The sequence below is a fragment of the Mytilus edulis genome, chromosome 11 (assembly GCF_963676685.1).
Source record: "Mytilus edulis chromosome 11, xbMytEdul2.2, whole genome shotgun sequence".
Taxonomy (NCBI): Eukaryota; Metazoa; Mollusca; class Bivalvia; order Mytilida; family Mytilidae; genus Mytilus; species Mytilus edulis.
The window spans coordinates 26,927,276-26,940,482 of record NC_092354.1 but is presented as its reverse complement, the minus strand read 5'-3'; the positions used below and the strand labels follow the sequence as shown (position 1 = coordinate 26,940,482).

The window sequence follows — 13,207 nt, the reverse complement described above, 5'->3', positions numbered from 1 at the left end:
GAGGTTTAGCTAGCTATAAAACCAGGTTCAATCCACCATGTTCTACATTAGAATAGGACAGTTGTTATCCATTCGTTTGATGTGTTTGGACTTTTGATTTGGGACTTTCCTTTTTGAATTTTCCTCGGAGTCAGTTTTTTTGTGTTTTTACTTGTTATGTGTTAGCAGATAGACTCGTTCTTATTATAGGGCAAATACAAGACTTTTCAGTTCAATGTTTTCCCAAAGAAAGACATTGTGTAACAGTTCAAACAAAGTTAGCAATGCATCACAGGTTGTAGATCCTAGAAATACCACATTATTATCAGAGAATCAAAAATATAAGAGGGCATTCTTTGTTGCTCAGCTGCTTGTTCTGCTTTTGATATGATGGAATTGATGTCAAGAATGTAAATGTTGACGGAAATATAGAAGCTGTCGAAAAACAATCACACAGTTGAAGATTCATGTACTGGAAAAACAAGTTTAATTGTAACAATATAAAAACAAGGAGATGCATGAAATCAATTTAAGGATCCTTTTTCTTTCAAACAGTCTTGTCCAAGACAAAAATTATTTCATTATTTGACTTAAATTTATAATATTTGGCATTAAGGTGTTTGTTAACATAACAAAAATTCTGGCACAACACCATGACTTCCCATCAAATATGACCGTTGAGTTGACACTTGATATATAAACAGTTTAAGTAGTTATCAAAGTTACCAGGATTGTAATTTAGTACGCCAGACGCACGTTTCGTCTTCATTAGACTCATCATAGACACTGATATCAAAATATTTATAAAGCCAAACAATTTCAAAGTTGAAGAGCATTGAGGTCATACTACTGAAAAAACAGGCACAATTCCGAAATGAGTAATACATGTACATAATGAGAAAATATGGTTCTTACAAAATCAGACACCTTACTATTTAATTTTCAAATGCTTTGTTATGTAGGTCAATTTTAGAAATAAAATGAAAATTGTCATACAACCGATGCATTCAGTTGTATATATTTATGTCACTTAATTTAAATTTTAAATGTCAAAACGGGCCATACATAATATACTTGATAATTTATTTTAATAATAATGTAGTTCTGACAAATTAAGAACCAACACATTTATAGTAGATATTGAAGTCTTAAAAAAGAATTATCAGAACCAAATGTTAATTACAGTCAAAACAAATCACCATATTTCATTTAATGAACATTCAAGTGTATTCTGAAAAAAGATAGTCATAACAATGAGTGCTAAACATTGATAATTGTCTTAACTGTTTATTTTCTTTTTCTTTTTAGAATCATGTTATTGAACAGGAACCAATGGAGGTAGAAATTAGTGCTGCTTGTGGAAGCATAACTAGTGTGGAAGCATAACTAGCAGTTATAGTAAACAAAAACATGTAAGCATAACTCTTTTTTTTAAAGATAATCCTTTATATTACAATAATCAAGCTTAATTGTTTAACACGAGAAAATCCAATTTATAACTTTTCTATGTATTTACATGTACATTATTTTCTTATCGTGACACATCATAAAATATCATAACAGACATTAGCAGACCTGATTTTCTTCCGTTTTTTAGCGGAATTCCGCTTTCCGCTCGACTTCTTTCCGATTTCTTGCTTTGAATTCCGTTTTTTTTATTTATCACGGCAAAACCGGATATTTTTCCGCTCTTCTCCGAATCCGATAAAAATTATATAAAAAAACTTCCAAGAGCGGAAATAAGCTCATTTTTGATTGGCCATAGCTATGTTTTAATAAAAGGACGAACGTGATTGGTCGAGATTTCAAAGTCAAGATGAAAGATGGTTTCCCGTGTTGTACTTCAGAGGGACTCATACAATTTGGAAGTTGACAAAGGTGTCAAAAACTGTTGGAAATGGGATTGGGTTGAACGTTCGGTTTATGGCAACCCAGTAGGCCAGTTTATTAGGAAAATTAACTCAAGAGGAATTGCCAGATGTGAGTTATGTCAAAAAGACATCAATTACGCTGGAAGAGGCTGGAAAAGTTTGGAGCAACACTTAACCAAAAAACTTCACCTGGACAATTTGAAAATGAGAAAAACAAATCACAGCCTGTCTGGTACGTTGAAATTTCTTTATTTATTTGTCTAAATGTTGTGTATCTATCTTTTAAGCAATGAGGTATGTTCTTTTAGGATAAGGAGAACTGTCCTACTCTCTTTGCTTTTCTTTCTTTGACCAAACTTTAAGGCCTGGGAAATTGGGGATAGGGGGGTATAAATTCTTAATTTCTAGGGGCTACTATGCCCAAATTTTTTGTAGGTCTGGACTTTTTTTTTCTGCAAATATTTCTTCAAATGATGTATAAGTCAAAGGGATGAACACCAACACACAGGTTGGGAACAATCCCTAAAGAGGGATATCCCTTAAATGTCCCAACCTGACAAAAGCAATCATTACCACTTAATCTACAATATAAAAACATTTTAATGCTGTAGTCAGACATTTTTTCAAAATGCATCTCAAGTCTCGTTTAACTAGATTGACTTGTTGTTGTAATACTTAACTTGTTTTATTTTTAGGTGCATTTGGAGCAAAATTAGATACTCACCAAGGTATATATGGATTACATCCAATGTTCAAGTCATCTGCAGAACTAAAACAACCTGCACCAGCTTCACTTACATCATTTCAGGATAGGGTAACAAATATGGAATCTATGGTAGTGGCATTTACTTCCGAAAACTCTCTATCTTTTTCCCTTGTGCCAAAAATGCTTGAATTGGCAAAAACTTTATCTGATGATAAAAAGGCTTTGGACTCCATCACTATGAACAGAACCACTGCTTCATATAAGACCCGTTTTGGCGTTGGAAAAACTTTTGAAGAAGATCTTATAAGATGTTTGAAGACAAGTTGCTTTTCCTTGAATATGGATGAAAGCACAAGTTCTAACTATCAAAAGGTGCTAACTATACTTGCTAGTTACTTCTGTAAAATCTCAAACAAAGTAGTGGTCAGGCATTTATCTTCCCTGACATGTGTTACTGTAAACAGTGAAGCTCTGTATACAAAAGTTGTGGATGTATTTGAAAAAAATGACATACCATGGAAAAACTTGACATCAATCTTAATGGATTCATGCAATGTCATGCGTGGTTCGAAATCTGGACTTGAGACCCGTATTAGAAGTCAGAAGGCTCCACACTTATTGGATGTTGATGGTGATACTTGTCATCATGTTCATAACTCAGCCAAAGCATTCTGCAAGCCATTTGATGGATTTTTTTCCCTTGTGCCAAAAATGCTTGAATTGGCAAAAACTTTATCTGATGATAAAAAGGCTTTGGACTCCATCACTATGAACAGAACCACTGCTTCATATAAGACCCGTTTTGGCGTTGGAAAAACTTTTGAAGAAGATCTTATAAGATGTTTGAAGACAAGTTGCTTTTCCTTGAATATGGATGAAAGCACAAGTTCTAACTATCAAAAGGTGCTAACTATACTTGCTAGTTACTTCTGTAAAATCTCAAACAAAGTAGTGGTCAGGCATTTATCTTCCCTGACATGTGTTACTGTAAACAGTGAAGCTCTGTATACAAAAGTTGTGGATGTATTTGAAAAAAATGACATACCATGGAAAAACTTGACATCAATCTTAATGGATTCATGCAATGTCATGCGTGGTTCGAAATCTAGACTTGAGACCCGTATTAGAAGTCAGAAGGCTCCACACTTATTGGATGTTGATGGTGATACTTGTCATCATGTTCATAACTCAGCCAAAGCATTCTGCAAGCCATTTGATGGATTTATAGAACAGCTATACAATGACTTGTTTAATGATTTCAAGTGGTCTCCAGATTTAAGAGAGTTTTTTCAAGAAATTTGTACAATGCTCAACATATTAAAAGTTTACCATGCCTCAAAGATATGTAGGTCACAGATGGCTTTCAGTTTACGATGTCACAGTAGATACTCTTAGACTTTTTGATGGATACACTGTGTTTTATGTGCCATGGATAGATGAAAAGATTCGTCACAAATACCTGATATCTGTTGTGGAAGTGTACCACAGGTTAGGTGTATCAGAGTCATCCAGAGCCAGGATTTTAGAAATAAGAAAGGTGGGTTTTTGATTTTATTTTTATTTAAATATTTTCAAGTTATTGTTATTTTTGTTAATTAATATTTGTAATTATTATCAAAAATGCCATTCACAAATTACCTGTATTCTTTATAGAAATTAAAGTACTTAATGTTTATTATATTGTTCATTTTATCAATGGGCTGTTATATAAATTATATAATAGCCCATTGATAAAATGGACTTCACATAAATTATTTGTTGAATGACAAGCAGACAGAATTCTATAATACTATTGTTGACATATTGTAATTGAATACAGGAATACTTATATTTCTTTCTTTTGTTTGTTATAATGTTTCAAGTGTTTTGATTTAATTATTTTTTGTTTGTTTTTAGTTTTGTTTTATTTTTACAGTGGATAATGTGGAGTCAATGTCCATTAAAGTAATGAAAGCAACACCAAACAACTTCTAGTATTAAGTAAGCAAATAAAGGTTTCAGTACAGCATCCAGTTCATGATAATTTTCAATAAATGTGTGGAAGGGTATTTATTTCTTAATTAAAAGTCCAAGTATTGGGTTCATTCTTAAACTGATTCTTTATCATGTTTGTAAATTATTGAATTTTTTTTCAGCATTTAATTTTGACCCACTTAGATGCTTAGAATTTTAAATGGAGAGGAAAAAAAATAAACAAAGTAAATTTTGTACATTTTTCATTTCTTAAAGAGAAAACAATCTGAAAATTCAACTGACTGACAACACAAAAAATCACATGCATAACAACACATATTGGGAATGACAAAGAGTCAATATATGTAAGCTCAATTTAACTATTGCCATTGCCTTGTTATTAATACTAAGACATTTATTAATTAAAACTATCATTTACAGTGTCTTCTGAAGAAAAATCTGACAAAAGATGGTCTTGAAAGAAAGAAGAGAATTGTTGGAAAAGTATTTTACGAGAGAAGTTATGCAAAAATGATAATGGGCCTGTATTCCTCAGTATTGCCTCTTTTGAAGCAGTTTGTCTTAACCTTTGAAATGAAAGAGCCAATGATTCATGAGCTGCATGAGCAATTAGTAAGTGCAAATGCAAAAAACAATGTCCCATATATACAGCAAAAAAAACACCAAAAAATATGAAGCTCAGCATGGTCTTCAACATTGACATACTTTTAAATTAATAATTTTACTTTTCAGATTTCTGACTTGGATGGAGAGTTGTCTCATTCACACTCATACCACACATATCACAAAATACCACATCTTCGATATTCCTGACTATATATAACTATTTGTTGTTAATATATTTCTTGATGAACACAAATTTCCCAGTGTAGCATACAGAGACAAATTTGTTATATTTTAATATGATAATAATTCTTTACAGGTCAAGTTATTTAGAGAGTTTCTTGCTTGTTATGTGAAACCTGAAATTTTGAAGTCAGCAACAACATCAGCAAAATTAAAGAGATTAGACATTTCAACAACAGCAAACTTCTTGAAAGCAGATAAAATGTTCATTGGGGTAAAATCATCACAAGTAATACAGAAGAATCAAAAAGATGTGGCAGTAAAAACATTTTTGCATAATGTAAGTTTTTTTAGAAACTATATATAATGTAAGTTTTTTTTAAAAACTTTATATGAAATAGAAAGGATATAGGGTATTCATCAAAAAGACAACATAACAATAAAATAAAGCATTGCAAAAATGCCGTCACAAAGGGGTTCCTTTTGTGGCCTTCAACAGTGAGCAAGAGCCCATACCACACAACAAGCACTAAATATACCCTAGATAAATCTCAATCATTAAATTAAAGTCACCAGAAGTCTCAGAACAAAGTATCCAATATCAAAAACTAATAACAAATAACAATGAGTTGACAAGTGTAAATTTCAAACATAACAAGCTACAAGAACATTTCAAATTTGATAATAATCTCAGTTTGTCAAAGAAAAACATACAAAAAAATTAATCGACTAACATGATTGTCCATTAACATATACATCAAGAAATCATAATTTTGCATTTTTTATATTAAATCACATGTGTATATGCAAAATATTAGGTTATAGAAGGAATTATATACAAAATAACAAGTGCAGTAATGTAAGTTTTGGTTGTTCAATTTATTTGAGCAATTGTTATATTTTTTTTATACAATATTTTTCAGGTTCAAGATGCCTATAAAAATTGTGAACTCACCCTTCAGAATAAGCTTCCAATTACAAATGTTTTCTTGAAAGCAGTTTCAGCTATTCACCCAGATACAAAAGGCCATACCTGTACATTGATTTACTTACAAAAATTGCCAAGTCTTGCAACAAATGTGCTTGAAGAAGATGAAATAGAAAACTATGATTTGGAAATTAGAAAATTTCAGACAGATGAATCAATTGTGGAGTTGAAAGATGATGAAAGAATTGATGTATGGTGGGGCAAAGATGGTATTGTAAAGAAGTATCCACTTCTTTCAAAAATGGCTCAATCACTGCTTAGTTGTTTTCATGGACCACAAGTAGAATCTAGTTTCAACATAATGAATGACATTATAGATTGTAAATCTGGAAGTATTAACATTTCAACATACAATGCTATTCAGAATATAAAATACAGTTTGAAAGCAACTGAGAAAACAGCTGTAGAGTACTACAAGAAAAAAGATGTATTACATGAAAAGATAGATCCTCACCTGTGTAAAAATATGAAAACTGCTTGTAAGCAGTACAAGGAAGAACTGCTCAAACAGAAATTAATCAATGAGGGAAAAAAAACAAACTTACAAATCAAATCGCAGGAAAAAACAGTTTCCAAGAGAAAAGCAAAAGAATTGATTGAAAAAGCAGCCAAAAGAGCAAGATTAGGACACATTACCTCAGCTTCTCAAAAGACAAAAGGACACTAGTGACAATGAAATCAATGAATTATGGAAATGAAATTGCCATTATATATTATTTATACACCATAAATGTTTACCCTTATTAAATATTAATTATTTCCTTTTCCTATTTATTATCAGAAGTTGTCAGCAATTGAGAAAGTATGTTTTTTCTCTTCTTAAAATCTAAAAATGATAGAAGTTATATCATATTGAACATTTTTTTGAAAAATGGGGAAAAATCTTATATAAAAACAATGTTTTTTAAAACTAAATTTAAGTGCCAGGAATAGCCCAGATTGCATAATTTTGCACCATTTATCCCAAAATTTTCTGGGGGCCTTGAGCGGCCTCCAGACCCCCGGCCGTGAAGGCCACCTCGCGCAGATCAAAACATATATCACGTGGTTAATTTCCATAGATGGTCACATGATAAACATTTCCTAATATGGTATACAAAAATATCACATGCAATCCTTATATGGTCATATAATTAACTTCATAATATGGTAATCATGCTAACTGTTCAACTACTTTTCACTTGTAAAATCTTATCAAACACGATGTACACTGAAAAAAATACCTAGTAAATATTACTAGTTCGGCTAGTACTTCATTAAAAGTCCCTAGTAGATTATCAAACTACTAATTAGACTAGTATGTTTACTATCGTGGATGCATCGTATTACCAGGAACCAGCTGTGCAACTGATAACAGAATTTCCCGCCGGACGATATTATATTCGCGTGTCCAAGTTCTGTTGTACATGAAGTGATGGCCGCAATCAAACGAATAAAGAACCTGAGTGATTTTTGGCCTGATTCATTGAAAAGCTGTAAGTATTTTAACTAATTTGTGTTTTATTTTATCGTCTTAACTTGATTTCACAAAAAAAGAACCACATCATCTCGCCTTTCACGTAAAATAAAATGTACTACAGAAGATGGTCAAGATAACCTTGTGACACGTGGAACAAACTTTATCTATTAAGTTAAGATTTACAAGATGCAGATTTCGTTATTCTAATATTAACACCTTTTCTTCTTTTTTAATACGAAAACTAATTAATAATCCTTCTAATTCACCACAGAAAACCGCAACTTAAATCCGAAACGTTTTATGATTATATAATTAAAGTGCGCCTCGTTATGAAATTAATATGGCTGCGCCCATGTAGTGAAAAAATATTCACGAACCTGCCAAAACTAACACAGTCAATGCATGGTATATCTTCAATATTTTCACATCAAATATGAAATTGAGAAACATTTGAAAGCACCACAGAATGTACTTAATGACACACATGCACTATGTAGGTGTACACTTGCATCTTGACTCCGAGTGCACAAATGCATTCTAATTTCAAACAAGTAATAGCTTTTCTAAAAAGCTAACCGTCTCTAGTAGAAAGTGTTTAAATTCATAACTTTTCCTAATTCACGGCTGGTAATCTACACACGCAGAACATTTGGTTCTGCAATAAAAACCGTGAGAGGATTTTCCGGTTGTGCTTGAGTGGAGTAATTGTCACCGCTTCAAAAGGTATGTACATTTCTAAATCTAAATTTTCTTATTCAACTGATCAAAATATTGAAAATCGGAGAATGCTATGCTGTGGTGAATACTTTAACGAAGAGATACATGTATCATTTACTGTTGTACGTAGAGTTGAACTCCTACAAAATCAGTTGTCCCACAAGAAATTGCCTAAACAAGTGACATTTCAATTTTGAAATGGTTCTATTTACAGACCTACAAGTTCAAATTTAGTTTTTTTTTCGGGCAATGGGTACGAATGTTGTTTTTGGCGGCGTGTGTGCTGTCCTGTGTTGATAGACGTCTTAATAATTCCAAAAACAACATTTTTCCGTGAAGTTTGAGGACATCGTGAATGCGTGAGGGGAAGTACAAACATTTGTTTTTAATCTTTGGCTTTGTGACTTTTGTTGACTCAATAAATGTGATCAATGCTGATTAAAAGCACATATTTATCCTTATACTTTAATAGATGTAAACTGATCTCTGATTCAATGAAATCAAATTATTAATTGTTTGTTCAATTTCAGAAAATGCCATTGTTCAAAGGAAAAAGGAAAAGAGGACTGACTACAAAAAGCCATGGAGATACAAGTTATCCCCGCCCTCGAAGCGAACTAAACCCTCTGGGAGTAGTCCTGTCGTCAAATATACGTCACAGAGATCGACACATATATCTAAGAAAATGATATCGCCAATGAAAACTTATTATTTGTTTAAATAAGTCTGGACACTGAGTCTCAAGCACGAGAAAACCGATCCCCACGAAAAAGTGACCGGACGAACAAGTTATATATAATACATAAAAATTAGTAAAATGCGAATTTACGATGACCCATAACGTTACAGTACAACATAAGAACGAACTATAAAAATCAGTTGAAAAAAGCTTAATTAAGATTCATGTTTTACACATTTACGAAAGGAGTTATCTCCCCTAAAATAGTTTATTTAAAAAAAAAAGATGATTCTAAAATCACAAAATTTGATATTTGTTTAAAGATTTTGATTTATACAATAAATCACCAAATATTCTTTATGTTAAAAAAGTCTAACTATTTAATTGCAAATCTGTCTCCAAATTTGCAGATGTGGGCAAATAATCGGTCTAGTTTTTACTTGTAGCAAGAAAACAAAATCGTTGACAACATTTTTTGTCTTTATTCTTCGTGAAACATATTATTAAACCTAAGTTCCTACAATTATTTCAAAATCCAATCTCGTAAACTTTTTTAAGCACACTCACATATGTGTTTTTTTTATGAACAATGTAGCCAAATTTAGGTAAGTTTCAACGACTGATAGCTTGAATATAAAGATAAGATTTGTACCTCCCCTCACGCATTCACGATGTCCTCAATCAGAACCGATTCCCTCACGCATGACTTCATGAAAAAATTTAGTTTTTGGAATTATTAAGATGTCTATCAACGGCGGACAGCGCACACGCCGCCAAAAACAACATTCATACCCATTGCCCGAAAAAAAACTAAATTTGAACTTGTAGGTCTGTAAAAAGAACCATTTCAAAATTGAAATGTCACTTTTTTAGGCAATTTCTTGTGGGACAACTGATTTTGTAGGAGTTCAACTCTACGTACAACAGTAAATGATACATGTATCTCTTCGTTAAAGTATTCACCACAGCATGACATTCTCCGATTTTCAATATTTTGATCAGTTGAATAAGAAAATTTAGATTTAGAAATGTACATACCTTTTGAAGCGGTGACAATTACTCCACTCAAGCACAACCGGAAAATCCTCGCACGGTTTTTATTGCAGAACCAAATGTTCTGCGTGTGTAGATTACCAGCCGTGAATTTACTAATGTTTTTTGGGATAATTTACCAACACTGGATTAGAAAGGGTGATGCCTTAACAGGGTTTTTATTAATTAAATATGAAAATATTTATAAAAGTATATTTTAAACATGGCTCTGGGATAATTATTGTTTTTGCCAGTATTTTAACTCTCTGTATAGCTATATAATTGTAGATTTAATATTAATGCATACATATTACACTCGTTAATGTCTTACTTGAAATACTTGTATACAATTGCATTAAAAAGCTATAAAAAAAAGCACATAATCTTCAGTGTGTATCTATATATGTCTGACATGATGACTCACCTATCACACATAAGAAACAAAGTGAAATATAGTTTTTTAAATACAATGTATTAGTAGAAATTGACAGTAGAGTTCTAGTTAATCTATATTAATTAATATTGACAACACTACATGTAGTTTTATTATGGATTTTTGTATAATTTCAGGTTCTGAAAAAATCACAGGGGATGATAAATTTAGACAAGAAGGATCGACCACCAACATGCTACATTTACTGGAACTTGAAAAACCTGCAATTCACAAGAACAAGCCAAAGACTAGTATTACCGTACAAAAGTGGTTGAGGGTATGGTCCCAGCTATCCAAACCTGACAAATTATTGGTAACAAGCAATCTTTACCAAAAAGGAACATCAAGCCGACACGCTTTGCAGACTTTGAAAGTGATAATTTATAAATTTGGTTAAGGCTATTGAAACAACAAACTGTGAAAATGAGCAATTTAAAAACACATTCTTCGTCAAAACTGTGATTCATTGAAAGAAGACGTAGTGTGCACCAAGTCAGTTGAGAGCTTCAAAACAGCTCACCAAGGCCGTCAATAGGAGTCCGCTCTCCCGTCAAGTTCAAGCCAGAATTGGGACCTTCGATGTAACAATGCAGATACATATAGCATGAAAAGTTTAATATAATGAACATTTATATTTATATCTATTGATGTTTCAGTACAAGTATGATTATTTGTTTTTGTTGTGATCTATGATATACATGTATAGTATAAACAATTTTGAGAAAGTGTTATCTGTATACATGACAGTTCCGTGAAAATGTTAACCAACTTTTGTGTCAACTTATTCATTCATCTAAAAACTGATACAAGCCAATATTAGAATTCAATAGATTAAGACTATTAAATCAGTTTTGACCTAGGCCTGTTCAAGTTTATTAAGGTCAAAATAAGATAAAACAAAGTTTCATAATTTAAAATATCAATGTAGGAGCAAACGGTGAAAATGATTTAGATCCTAGTCCAATATGAGATGGGCGACATGTATTTAGATCCTGGTGCTCTAGAGGGGTGACATTGAGTTGGATCTGTTTGCTCAAACTGAAATGTACAGTGCTTTAAAAAATGATAAGTGATCATGCTTTATAAAGTTATAAACTGTTAGGTACAATCTAAATACTTTTCCTGACAATTTTATTTTTACTTCTAAGTGTTTTAAAATGTAAACTTTGAAGTAGGAAGATATAAAATAACTGATAAGTCTTACTTTGTTCTTTATTTTTAAATAAATATTCGAGGGAGAGTTTATTCATTTTGGTTTTGCAGGGAGAGCTGATTGATTTAAGCAGGGGCCGTGCAATAACTGGATGGGTTATAATTTTTTAAACTGACGTTTTAATTTTTTTTCATAGAAATAACTTTAGAATTGTAAACTGAATATTCTAAATACATGTATGAATAATTGTTAATATTGATTAGGGTACAGCTTATTAATGGTTTTGAAACATGAATTTAAATGGTTACTTTGGAGTAAATTGAGAACATGTTACCTATTTGTTGTTGGTTGGACACCTTTTTCTATACTTGAAATTAACTACTTTGTATTGTCTACTCAAATGTATTTTACAGTTCTGATGTTATGCATCTTATGTAAATAAAATATGTAGGATTTATCTTTAACATTATTTTGCTGAACCTCACACACTGACAAATTTAGTTAGGTAACTGTAAAGCTTTCAGGCCTAACATGGCGAAATTTAAGTGAGAATGTGTGAAAGAGAAAACAACAAGAACAAGGAGTGAAAAGAAATAGTTTTGTCTTTATTGACATTGAAGGTCAATTATCACTACAGATGCAACAAATTTTTATCTTCATTCATCGGCAACCAAAGTATACATTGCAAGTCAATTCATATTGAGGATATTGTGACCTATTGCTGATGTTTTTGCTAGTCTTTTCAGGTCATTGTATATTTATCTTTCACAATTATTGCTATTGTCATTGTGTTTCCTGAATTGAAAGATCAAAAACACATATAACTACCTAGACGCTTCCTGTTGATTTTACTAAGTGATGGATTTAGGGCCCCTTTCATGGGAAAAATTTAATTGATTATACCGTGAAAAATTAAACTATGACTTGAGTGAGCCCCCTTTTATGGCAGTCCCCCTTATTAAAAAAATGGATTTATCATTTTGAACTTTGTACCAGTACAATAGAGAAATAGCTATAAGATATTGCACTGCTATGAAACTATGCATACAAATCAAAATAAAAAAGAATCCTTAATCCAGTAACATTGCTACATGTAGGTACGAAAAAGTACCACACGAGGGTGACCTGGTACAAGTATTTATAGCTAGTAAAGTTACTAGCTGAAGGAGGTATTCCTACTAGGAAATGTTTGTAGAGTTACTTGAAACTAGTAGAATCACTCGTCTTACCATGTATTTGCCACAAGGAGGACCTAGTTATGTTACTAAAAGGTAGTTAAATTACTTATTCAGACTAGTAAAGTCACCAAGCAGTCTAGCAAAATTACTAGGGACTCCTAGTGTAATTACTAAGTAGCCTAGTAAATTTACTTTGATGGCCTAGTATAGTTACTAAGTAGGCTAGTAAATATACTTCTGGCCTAGTAATCT

The 13,207-nt window shown here is 31.9% G+C and overlaps 1 protein-coding gene and 2 long non-coding RNA genes across 3 annotated transcripts; all 3 read left to right on the top strand.

The window, feature by feature from the left end:
- The first annotated feature begins 1,717 nt into the window (after positions 1-1,717).
- LOC139494123 (uncharacterized) lies at positions 1,718-3,835 on the top strand. Its single transcript, XM_071282298.1, has 3 exons — positions 1,718-2,082; positions 2,546-3,560; positions 3,820-3,835. The coding sequence occupies exons 1-3, from the start codon at positions 1,803-1,805 to the stop codon at positions 3,833-3,835; spliced, it is 1,311 nt and encodes a 436-aa protein (XP_071138399.1). The 5' UTR covers positions 1,718-1,802.
- Positions 3,836-3,892: 57 nt separating this feature from the next.
- Positions 3,893-5,652, top strand: LOC139495436 (uncharacterized). Its single transcript, XR_011657341.1, has 4 exons — positions 3,893-4,093; positions 4,472-4,536; positions 4,951-5,142; positions 5,453-5,652. It is a non-coding gene; the product is annotated as an uncharacterized lncRNA (long non-coding RNA).
- A 2,005-nt stretch (positions 5,653-7,657) lies between these two features.
- Positions 7,658-12,234, top strand: LOC139495435 (uncharacterized). Its single transcript, XR_011657340.1, has 2 exons — positions 7,658-7,779; positions 10,762-12,234. It is a non-coding gene; the product is annotated as an uncharacterized lncRNA (long non-coding RNA).
- Positions 12,235-13,207: the final 973 nt, after the last annotated feature.

What these genes read in the sequence shown, in the direction of transcription:
- LOC139494123 (XM_071282298.1), top strand. Translation starts at nt 1,803, where the DNA reads ATGGTTTCCCGTGTTGTACTTCAGAGGGACTCATACAATTTGGAAGTT. An exon ending in AACAAATCACAGCCTGTCTG is followed by an intron (nt 2,083 to 2,545) that starts GTACGTTGAAAT and finishes TTTTATTTTTAG; the next exon opens with GTGCATTTGGAGCAAAATTA.